At 50.4% G+C, this 12,464-nt stretch overlaps 1 protein-coding gene across 1 annotated transcript in view; it reads left to right on the top strand.

Moving 5' to 3' along the window:
- stum (mechanosensory transduction mediator stumble) overlaps positions 1–12,464 on the top strand; it is a 40,405-nt gene that overhangs the window by 5,303 nt on the left and 22,638 nt on the right. The window contains exons 2-4 of the mRNA XM_011140880.3: positions 7,278–7,345; positions 8,413–8,821; positions 9,456–11,367. Coding sequence (XP_011139182.2) covers positions 8,431–8,821; positions 9,456–11,367 — 2,303 coding nt within the window. The 5' untranslated portion in view covers positions 7,278–7,345; positions 8,413–8,430. The remainder of the gene's footprint in view (positions 1–7,277; positions 7,346–8,412; positions 8,822–9,455; positions 11,368–12,464) is intronic.

The raw sequence follows: 12,464 nt of genomic DNA, 5'->3' as shown, positions 1-12,464 counted from the left end.
AGCGCGTCGGCGAAATTTCTTGCTCCCGCAAGAACCGGACGTCGCAGCCACCGGAACCTCCGGGGGTTCGCTAAACGCGACTGCGAAGCAGCGGGTCGTTGATCCCGGGCTATACGCGAGCGTAGCCAATCTGCGTTTTCCGTTCTCCTGGACGGTGCGCGCGCGAGCTGATTTATCGCCGAACTTTGTTATTATTTGCCGCGCGCGACCGCTGCGAGGAAACGCCGCGGGGGAACGAACCGGTGGAAAGCGTTAAGCTAACGCGACCGCCGTGTGACTTAATGGAATAATATTACGTAAAGGATGCTAATTAAGGACGCGGCTGAGCGTACGCGCCTCTTCCTTTGTCGGCTTTGTCGAATTTGTCCGCCGCCGCGAATTGCGGGTGACTCTTGTTGCGTCATTACGACCAAACGGATTGCGAAGTAAACGTGCGCCTCTCTTTCTTTTATCGGTCACTGGAACGTGAGAGGAAAAAATCGCGCCCGCGCCGGTGCGTGCGGGTGTGCACCGGTCGGCCCCTCGCTCCTAATGACTAAAATACCGTTTCGTTAGGTTAATTAAAGCGCGCGAGAGCCAACGCGCTCGGAGGCGCGTGAACGTTAATGTTAATCATCACTCGCGACAAAGGAGGATCGCATTAGTAACATTGTTGACTACCACGCTAATCTCCACCGATTGTCTCGGTGCTCGGCTCAGGCTCGGGGATCGACGACGACGCGGCGAATAATGCAACTCGCGACGCGTACACTGGTAAGCAAAACGGTTCCGACAGTTTTTTTTTACAAACGTTAGTAACTAGTCTAGTTGGAAAATTTGAGAATCACTTGCGCAGGAGAGAGAGAGAGAGAGAGAGAGACCCGCGATCTTTTGATTTGCGCAGTTTGGTTAAGCAGTGATTCTCAAATTCACAACGGATATCTACAAGGATTATCAATGTCACTAGAAAAAAAACTGCCGAAACCGAATTTTGTTTTCCAGTGTACACTTGTCTTTTCGTACCGTCGATCAGTCGCTTAGCAGCCATTATTTATATTTAATTCGTTATGTGCAGTCGATCCTCCGTTGAAACTCGTTCTTTAATGAAGAAGAAGGTCGTCGTCCGGGAGAATAGGGAGAATCCAGCTTCGAGTCCGTTGGGCATTTTGATTCCACTTTCAGGCTGTTCCCAGCGAGAACAATTTGAGAGATAAAAATGAATTATTGCTCGAGAACATCATTTTGAGAACACCGGACTTTCATTTAAGAGTATCGGAATAATAATATAATAATATTTATTCGCTATACATTTTTATGATCATTATTATTATTATTACTACGGATATTATTATGATAAGTTATTCGTTATTTCCATTACTGCGAAAATGTCCTCATGAATTTTCCACTGTGAATTCTTCGAATTATTCGAGCGGAAGAATTTGCAATCAATTGGAAGCTTGACCGCGCCTTCACGCGATTATAATCCGTGTCTGAGGAATGTACTCGATTCCTCTTGTTGTTTTTATTGGCCCAGAGAGATTGGCGGCGAATATTCCCTACAAATCGTTTCCTCGCTCCAATTTGCGAGACGAGAGACGCGACGCTCTTATTTAAATTCGAACGTCGGCCTCGTGTGATCGATTAGGGGCATTTAAGCGGCGACTAAAGGTCAAATCTGCGTGCCACGTGGTAGGGCGCTATTCAAACAATGACCGTAAGTTACCGGTGTTACATTTCGCTTAATAACGGTACGTTAGCCAAATGAGGACTAAAAGTCGAGCGGATGTTGATAAGCGCGCCGTGCACGAGAGCGACCCTCGCGAATACGCAACAATGTTGCAACGTTTGGCGTCGCAACGTAAAATCGTGTGCGCTACAATTTAACAGACGTCTCGGGATTCGAGCGGCCTCGGGCTGTCGCGCGTTGAATAACGTTGACTTTTGACATCGGCCGGCTGTTTAAACGCGAGACGCTCGCACGAGTTCCTGTCCCCTGGTTTCCGTTCTGACCGTCGCGTCGCGTCGGACAGACACGTGTGTGAACCTTGTTGGGTAAGACAGAGAGCATCCAGCCGAGTAGCCGGCGTTTAATGCAACGTTAAATGGAAGCGAAGCGTATGCGGCGGCTCTAATTGAGAAGCGAAAGTTTTATTTCGCAATCCGATAAACTCGATTTCCGTGTGTTTCGAAATCGCGCGCGAACGCAACGCGAGGATCACCGCCGATGATTTCGAGGCTCTCGGCACTTGCCGAGAGCGACGAAAAGTCGCGTCGCGTCGCGTCGCGTCGCGGAAAAATGCGGCCGAATGGACGAGACGAGCGCTCTGTGACTTTCTCGCGAGCGATCTGTGCCGAGCGCACAGATTCGTTCACAATCACCGTGCGGGAATCTCGGGATTTTTATTCAGCATAATAACGCGTAAATAATGAAGCTAATGATCCATTTAACGGTAATAAAAGAGGGAGAGGGAGGAAGCGGCGAGTGTGTCGAAAAAAAGAAATCTCTTTCGGCCACTTCGAAAGCCGCTCGCCGAGCCGGCTGGCCGACTTAAGACCGTATCACACTAGCGACTCGCGGCTGCGACTGCGATTGCGATTGCGATTTCTTCTTTTCCAATCACACTTGCGATTGGCGATCGCGGCTGCGGCTAAATACTGTTAACATACTGTCACACGTACAATCCCAGAGAAGGGGTTTACATTCTACGAGATCTATTAAATAATAGTCCATCTCTTTATTAAATTTTTTCGAAATTTTCGATTTAAAAAAAGATATGTAACACATAAAACAACACTAGATATAACCTTATTCTAATGATCACCGACTTCTACATACTATTAAATAAATGTGATTATGACGAGCGGGTCACGTGATTATACGGAGTTCTGTGATTGGTTGCGACTGCTGCGGCTGCGACTCGAAAAATGGACAGCCGTCCAAACGATAGTCGCGAGTCGCAGCCGCGAGTCGCTGCTTTCTGATTGATCGAGGAAGGGTCGCAATCGCAATCGCAGCCGCAGTCGCGAGTGGCTAGTGTGATACGGCTATTATGCGTGTATCACACTGGCGACTCGCGACTACGGCTGCGATTGCGATTCTTCCTCGACCAATCAGAAAGCCGTCCAAACGACAGTCGTGAGTCGCAGCCGTGAGTCGTTGCTTTCGTTGATTGGTCGAGGAAGAATCGCAATCGCAATCGCAATCGCAGCCGCAGCCGCAGTCGTGAGTCGCTAGTGTGATACGGTCTTAACGAGAAGAGGATTTCAGATTCGAGCGAACCTGTGTGTAACGATAATGACCGGCCGGTTTCGACGCTTTTATTTAACGAGACAATTAGGAACTGTCATGACGGGTGAAAGTAACACACTCGGAGATTTGCGTTGTTTCAGCTTTGCAAACCCCCCGCCCCGCCCCGCCCCTCCCCTCCTGCCAACCCCCCTCTCGTGCCCCCCGTACACTACGTGTCTGCCCCGAGAGAGGTACCAATTACCGACATACGATGGTAATTACGTAAAGTGCACGGCGCATCGGCGCATAAGCGGATACGCTGGGAATTATGGAAATTACGAATTTATTGTTGAACGGCGGAATTTATGGGCGCGAATTCGCGAGTGCCTCCGGAATTCCACACGCGCGCGTGAGCGCACACAGGGAGAAAACAATTTCGTTGTAAGTGTAAGTGAATTCCTCGTCGTCTGCGACAGAATAATAGAAACCGGAGAGAGAACTTCGGATCGGATAAAAAACTTGCAGCAACAAAAAGATTTCTGCAGCAGGTTCTCTCTCTCTCTCTCTCTCTCTCTCTCTCTCTCTCTCTCTCTCTCTCTCTCTTTCTCTTAGTCAATTTTCGGTTTATCTCAACCGCGTTTTAGCACAACTGAATGTACCGACAAACACAGAGAAAGCTATCGTCGAGAAGAAGCAATTTCACTCACAATCAGTTCACTCGCCTCCTCTCGAGCAATGATGACCTTCAACAAAGAATAGTGATTTGATATAAACCTTGGGATGCACTCGTCACAAATCTCAAAACAATCCCCACTATCATGAACTCGAAGGAGATTGACCCTCTCTTTCTCAGAGGGCGCTATAAAATTATTATACGCTCTGTATAGGGAGGAAGCAGACCGAATCTGTTTGGATGAGAAATTTTCGATTGAAATATTAAACTTACCGCGAGATTCAAGTTGTATTTGCGGCAACGTTCCTTGCCGGTCTTCGCGGCAGGAGCGCCAGCAGCGGAGCTCGCGATGCAGTCCCTTTGCGCATTTTACGCTCGCCTTTTCGATCGCGACCCCGGAGGCCGATTCCGGGTTATGCTCCGAGCGTGTTTCCTATTTACGATTTAAGCGAACTAATCGCTCGAAACTGCCTGGCGCACACGACTGCCTCGCGGTTTTACAATTTACGGCGTATTCATGCTCGAGCCCGCTCCGCGCGCTCGTCCATTGATTCGTGGCCGAACGATAGTTGTAAATCACCCAGTGGCCCCCAGTTGTAACAAGCGGCCACGCGGTGAATTACGCCACGGACACTTCCCACCGGTCCCGATCTAAATCTTAATCGCAAGAAGAAAATATCGCGCGCGATCGATAGAGCGAGATCTACAGTCGCCGCGCCGCCGGCCGGTCGCCTGAGTGTTCCTCGCTCATTGGCATTCAGCTTTTTGCCATGCGACAGCTCTCTTCAGCGACGAGCCGCTGAATCCTGTTTCTTCCGCAGCGAATGTCACAATTTCGTCCCCTCAATTTTATCACGGTAAATATATGTAAATAGAGAAGGGTACGCCTCACCGATTTTTGTCATTTTGAAATACGTTATAAAGGATGAAATTCTGAGTGACTTTTCCTAATACAATTATATGGGGGTCGCTTATAGTTTCTGAGATATTTGACTTTAAAGCTTTACAATTGTACGTTGAAGTATATTTGAAGTAGACAAGTAGTTTTCGTTTTCGTTTCATTTTAGATATAGGAAACAGTACATATAAGCGGGAGAGGGGCTCCGCCCCTCCCCCAAATAAATCCTAACCTAACCTAACTTATTGCATCTTTATATGTTTTTGGACATTGTTGAAAAAAGTTCTCTTAAGATCTATCACCTGGCTCAACTTAACTTATTATAATATCTGCATATAATTAGGTGTTGTGGCTTTTAAGGAGATCTTTTCAACGTCGCCCAACAATATATAAAGATGCAATAAGTTAGGTTAGGTTAGGATTTTTCTGGGGAGGGGGTGTGGGGGAGGAGCAGAGCCCTCTTTCGCTTATATGTACTGTTTCTTATATTTCTACGTATACACTATGTTTGGATTAACAATTTGGATTATACTGTAAATAACGTCAGCTTATGATATCTGGAATTTAATTCCAAGATAATAAAAATTCCAAAACTTTAAAATCAAATATCTCGGAAACTATAAGCGACCCCTATATAGTTGTAGTGCGCGGAGTATAGTAGTGTTATTAGGAAAAGTCACTCAGAATTTCATCCTTCATAACATACTTCAAAATGAAAAAAATCGGTGAGGTGTACCCTTTTCTATGTATTTACCTTTATTACAATTAACTAACCTTGCCTCTTTAAGCGTTGTTAAATTGCTTTAATTACTCTTAATTAAGGTCTTTAAATCCTACCAACTTTCCGCCATCAAATCTCTTTGTTGTCTCTACTATTGTTATCTCCATTATTTGATCCTTCTTATTATTATGAATTTTATTAAATGAAAAAAGGGAGAAAGGCAGAGATTGTAAATTTCGCATCGAGTACCAAGTCGATGCAAGTCTCCAAGACACAATTATAAGATCCGGAGGTAAAGAGAAACAAGGGTCTCCCTTTTCCGCCCTCCTCCCTTTGTTTGTGGATTTAAAGCGGGCTCGTAATGAAATACGAGAAACTTCGAGCGCTGCTCGAATTCACTCAAACCGGCGATATCAGCGTGAAGACCTGACAAAGATCACCCGTTATCGACGGGTTATCGTCATCTCGCGTCGTGTCGCGGCCGTTCGCATCGATGATGATTTAACGTTTAATTAGTCCGCCATTGGCTCAACTTCGTCCGCGATTCGCAGTGAGTCTCGCACTTCGCAAGCGGCGGCGTCGAACTTCTTCTTTCTTCTTCTCGTCTTCCACGTTTCATCGTCGTCGTCGCGAAGAGGTATTGCGAACGCAACGTCGCGCTCAACATCGCGTTACGTGGATCGTTCGGAAGAACCGGCGGGCGGCGGCGCGCCTCGCCGTCTACGAGAGCGTGAACAACGCTGTTCCACGTATATCCGCCGAGACGATACTCGTTGCCGGGCCGCGTGCTAAGCCGCACAGAACGACAACGAATAATTATAGCGCAACACGCGCTCTCGTTAATTGCCGGCCGCGCCGCGCCGCGCCGCGCCGCACTGCGATGCGCCGAGTCTTTCTCCATCCGTGCCGAGAAGAGAGGTGCTCATCAACACTTGTTCCGAGAGGATTCGCTCCGCAATCGAGAGATCGATAGGTCTCCTCCACGGTCGGCTGTGAGGAGCTCTCTTGTCAGCGATAACACACGAGAAGGAGGCTTCAGTGTTCTTACTCTTTTTCTTCACGAAGGTGACTCGCGTCGACGCCGAGACGCAACATCGGCGCGACTCGGACGGCCGACGAGAGCGCACGTTAATTCCTGGAGATGCAGACTCCGGCCGGATGTGAAACGTGTCTGAACGTCTGGCTTGGCACTCCTCACTCGAGTCGACCGCGAAGCGAACGAAGATCCCACAGTCGTGGAAGTCTGAACGATCGCACGCAGAATTCTCTTCTTCGAACATGCAGAGCTCTTCGTTTTGTTCCGCGTGGAAACGCGGATGCACCTTCTCGCGATTTATATCTTACATAAATTTGCATTAGAAATAATATTCGCGACGGACTTTTCAGACTCCCCCGCGCGTTGAAAACTGTAACGTATTTGAGGCGTGACGGAATAAAAGTCAGTCGTCGGCCGAAAGAAAAGTTCCAGCGTGCCAAGGCAGGCGGCAAAAACGAAGTGTGCCGACACGGGGGCGTAATTGCGATCTTTCGACATGTTGAACGCGCGCTACCGAGTCGACGAATCGTGCGAATTATGCGATATTGTGCGACTGTTTGTATACTTCTGCAAGCGGCTTTCCATCCGCGGACGCCGCTGCGCGGAACCGCGATCTCCCGATTGTTATCGCGCCGAAAATTTCTCCGTTTATCACCGGGATAGTCATACACTCTCTCCTTCTCTCCTCCTCAGCTAGCCCCGCGTTTCCTTCGTCTCAGTAAAGATTTCTATTCCTTGCAGGTGAGAGTAACAGTGGATCTCGCGGCGTCCCCCATCGCTACAGCGGCAATCTGCATGAAGGGCACCAGGTATGGCCACACGAGTTTACGTCGGCGCGAAACTGCGGGCCGTGGCGTGTAAATCGCGAGGCTGAAGTAACACGATCCACGCGTCGGACGTAATTAAAGTCGAGCAGCTTCGCCGCGCGTGAGAATCGCGGATTAAACGACGGCTCGGTTGTCCGCGCGGTGATTTTCAGTCGTACGTCCGCCTCGTCAGCGCCTCACGGTCGCCCCACACTGAGAGAAAAGTATATGATATTTGGAACTATAATGATACAGTGACTAAATTATAGTCCGAAATATCATATTTATAGTAAGTATTACCATAATATCGGTAATAATTACGATATAGGCATAGCATAACCAACCATATAATATTTTTTACTAAGAATTATAGTAAGTTAAACTAAAATTATTGTATGGATACAAATGTAAAATGGTGGGTGAAGTAACTCTTTTATATAGTCAATATTACCAGAATATTTGCTAAATTATGACAGATGTAACTATATGAATATTAAATCTCACTATATTTGTGAATGAGAAATTACCATACATTACATGTGGTAAAAGTAACTAAACAATTATTTGAGACAATCATTGGCTATATATTTGTGTTTATTCTACTATATTTTGCAGGTTCCACGAATTATAAAAATATGGTTGACGCCAAAATGAACCATAAAATATAGTGAGATTATAGTTAATTCAACTATATTTTTCTATCAATGCACGTCAGCTTGCGCTGAAAGCTGCGCTCGTGCAAATTGCACAATTAATCACCGAGTGAATGAATAATGCGTTGATCGTGTCGATACTACTGTCTCTTCCAAGAAAGAGAGATAAGCGCGTCTTTCCCTTGTGAACCTTGTCTTCGAATTCACCGCGAAAGCCGCGACCAAGGTTTTTTCCGCGCGAGTTGCGTTGCGGCCGCGAATCGTTTATCGAGCGAATCATAATGAATTAACGAATCGGCGACGGCGATGGCATTAACTTTGATCGTCCTGGGAGGGCCCGCGGCGCGTTGCCAAAATCCCCCGCGTCGAATAATCAGCAAACAACGGATTAACAAGGTGTACCTTCCATCGAGAAAGATAGGACCACGCGAAAGGATGAGGCGGACCGATCATGACGGCCACGCTGCGCGGCAAGGCCCGCCGCCCTTCAGGGTGCTGGCCGCCTCCGACGGCGCTTACCTGTCGCCGGTGCCTCCATCCTCGACGCCACCGCCGCCGCCGCGCGCACCCGAGCCCTACAAGGTCGCCCCATCTACGACATCCTTCGGCAGGGCGCACCGCCGCTCCAGCTTCGTGATCCTCGCCGAGTCCAGGCCGGCGACACCGGAAGCCGACGGTGCCTCGCCTCCTCTACCTACCGGCAGGGTCTCGCCCTTCCGCGGCCGCGGCTTCAAGGGACCACCGCCTCGCTCGACCTCGAGGCCGCAGTCCCCGGAGGCCGCCTCCGCCGCGGACGGACGTCGACGCGGCAGAGTCGAGCGCAGAGGTAAGTCGGACGACTCGTCGTGACGAGGACTCGCCGAGGACTTCGCGATGGACGCTTCTGAGAGTACTCGTTATACGGAACTTCATGGAAATTCAAACTCATTGTGTGAGAAAATACTTACATTCCGAAAATACTCCGAAAAAAATGTCTCAAGAATAAGCAATATTGTAACTAACAATATTTGTTTATACTAATATACATAACTTTCACACGGAGAAGGCGTTTCTTTCAGGCGAAAAGACGGACATTGTCTTAAAACCGTAGCGTATGTAGTATAACTTCACATCTATATCGCTACATATCTTTCTCTGCGGTATCTTCCTGCTAGAACAAAAGCACAAAAGGGAGCGATGGACTATGATGATGGCCGAAGATGACTATGATTTTAGTGAGATTGACATTTTTTTTCTCTGAGCGGACGCTGCAGTCTAATTTAGCGAGTCTGTATGCGAGAAAGTCGATCTCACTTTGATTCGACAAGTCAGACCCGTGGACGAAGAGTCCACGCGCAAAGTCCGCGAGCGTCGAATTTCGCAAGGCAAAGCGACGCCTCGTTCAGAACCGATCGGCGGCAGAACCGATCGTCGCAAACAATCTTGATTAACGATTAAATAATTCGTTTTGCCCATTCCAGCCTCGGTGTCGCAGCAGAACAGCCCCAGGAGAAGCCTGATACCGCAGCCCACGTACCGTCAGCGGTCCACCTCGCTGACGAAAGCCAACGACCATTCACCGTCGCCGAAGATCGGCCGCCGGGTCGACTCGAAGACGCGGCTGAACGTCTCGAACTCGCGAGATCGGTTGAACGCGACCAACGCGAGGTCGACGCCGCGGCTCAACGATTCGAGGACGCGTTTGAACAAGTCCGACTCCAGGAGCCGTACGAATCTCGGCGAGCCCAGGGCCCGCTTTATCTCCAATTCCACCAGCAACCTCAGCAGCAACCCCACAGCGACGCGCCGGCAGACGATGAGAATGTCGACGCGGCTCTCGCCGATCCAAGGCACTCCGACGAAGCCGGAGAAGACGACGACCACGCAGCCCTCGTTGAGAGGAGATCGCTCGAGGGACTCTTTAAAAGCCGCAACTTCCGCGAAGACACCGAGGACGTCGCCGCAGAAGAACAGCGTCAGCAGCCGAAGAGACCACCAGAACCGAAACACCAGCAGGGAGCGCGTCGTCTCGCCGTCCAAGATCCCTCTGAAGACGGCCAGGAACGGCTCGTTCAACACGTCGTCGTCGTCGTCGTCGTCGAATACCGGTCGGTTCATCACGATGCCCGAGCAGGCCTCGGAAGCAGCGAAGAAGACGAGTAAAGCGGACAGAGCAGTGAAAGAAGGAAGAGGCGACAAGCAGCTTGGTGAATCGGTCGAGATCGGCCAATCGGCTGAAGCGAGCTCGAGGGAAGTCCAGCTGAACGGCGACTCGTCCGGCCAGATGGACGAGGTGGATCTGATGGACCTGCTGAAGCAGTCCTCCTCGCACACGATCGCCACGTCCAGCGAGCGTCTGGTGAACACCACCACGAGCACGGCGGTGAAGCCGCTCGTGCATGTCGACGCGAACGCGCTTCTCGTGGAGCGCAACGACGGGTCGATCGCGAGCCAGCCGAGGGAACGCGACGCGACCAAGTCTTCCACCTCGCCCACGTCCAAGGACGAGTCGCCGGAACCAGTCTCGGCGAGCCAGAACGCGGCTCCGACGAGCCACAGAGCCGCACCGACGACGGACAGTCAGCCGGCCAGGGCGCATCAGGCCGGTAATTCGGGGAACGAGAAGAGGGATTCGCCCGTCGGCGCGGAGAGCACCGGGGGACCGCACTCGAAGACCGGCAACCAAGCCACGAGGAATGTCTCCAGGACGAATGGCGAAGCTTCGACGCAGCAGCGTTCCAGCAATCAGTCTTCCGCTAATCAGCGTCCCGTCAAGAACAGCCAAGGCAATCGCGGACCTAAGCCGAGCGAGTCCAGTAAGGTCTCGGAGGAGCCGGAAGCGACCCCGACTCCGTCGGCGGAGGTCAAGAGCGGCCCTGCTGGCGGCAAGGCAGCCGGCGGTCGCGACGCTCCGGCGAACGACAGGATGTCGACGCTGATGGAGAGCAACGACGCGAAGGTGGCGAGAGCGAGCGAGCAGGTGGAGGCGAAGAACGCGGCGGCGATGAACAGCGTGAACAGCGTGAACACCGTGAACACGGTGAGCAACGGCGCGACGGCGAACAGCAGACGGACGACGAACAGCGCGGCGAAGAGCAACGACAAGCACGCCAGCTTCGCGGCCGGTGCAGTGAACGCGAGTGTGAACGCGAGTGGTGCGGTCCTCCGAGCGAGGAACGAGAACCGCGGCAGCGACGCGTCCTTGAAGTCCTCCACCGGCGTGTCCACGGACTCCATCGAGAGCGTGAGGTCGACGGACACGGGGGTGAGCGTGAACACGGTCAGGGGGGTGTCCTCGCCGAGGGAGAAGACCGGGGTGCACATGGTGAAGCGGCAGGAAATCGAGACACTCAGCGGGAACATCGTCTGCGTCGAGCAGAACGGAGAGCCTGCGTGAGTCCCCATTTTGCCTCCGTACGGCTTTCTTTACGGCCTTCGCCGGGGGTTGGCACCCTCTGCGATATTCTGCGATATACTCTTCGAACACTCAGACGAACGGGGCGCGATAATTCAAAATCTTAACCTTTCGCTTAGGTCGTGACTTAACTCATGAATGCCAAACTAGGGGTTAAAGAGGAAGTAGGAAGATACACTTTGTTAGACGTCGGCGGAATATCGAATGACATACTACTTAACTTTTGTAGATTGCTGCAAAAGAGACATATCGTTTTTTATGTTAAACTCCGACTTGTAGAGTTATTGATTCGGACACGCGTGAGATAAGATCTTGTTGCTTATCTGATAAAGAAAACCCAGTCGAGATCGAGATTATCTCGTCCTTTGGAATTTTTACTCCGGACAATTTTTTCTTTCGAATTTTCTTTCTCAAGTAGGACAGGCGCTACAAAACCTTTCGTAGCGTTCTAATAATATTCTCCACTCGAGGATCAAGCATGCATTTTCATACGCGCGAGATTGAAGTGAAGAAATATTTCTTCTCATCGAAATGATACTTCCGAGCGAGAGAATCATTGCCTGCACAGGCATTTGTTCGTCTGACTGGTGGTGCAAATTTGTCACACGAGTCGCGTGATGGGCTGACGAAAGTTCACGAGCTCTTGTTCTTATCGTCCACGCGACCGATAAGCGATCAAAACGAATCGCCGCGGCCGATAACGACCGCTTTCAAACAGTCGTGATAGATCAGAAGACGAATCTTGCGAGTCGCGCGGCGCACGGCAACAGGGCATCATTCTCAATTAAGATCGGCCGCTTTCGTGATACGATTGTCTAACACCGAAAAGAATATAGCAGTGACCCGGCGGAGCCTCTCTCTCGAAACTCTTTTATTCGCTGTCACACACACGATCGTTCCCAACACGACGAATTATCGCTCGCATTCCGGAATTTTCTCCAAACTTTAATTCGGAAACTTCGGTTTTCTCCTCTGCGGGAGCGGGAGCGCATTATTTTCCCGGACTGAGATCCCGAGTTTCCGAGAAGGATATAGAACGGCGTCTGAAGACTCCGTTCCCTTCGGCGCGAGCGCG

This window comes from Harpegnathos saltator, unplaced genomic scaffold (assembly GCF_003227715.2).
Source record: "Harpegnathos saltator strain DR-91 unplaced genomic scaffold, Hsal_v8.6 scaffold16, whole genome shotgun sequence".
Taxonomy (NCBI): Eukaryota; Metazoa; Arthropoda; class Insecta; order Hymenoptera; family Formicidae; genus Harpegnathos; species Harpegnathos saltator.
This window is presented reverse-complemented; position numbering and strand designations above follow the sequence as displayed.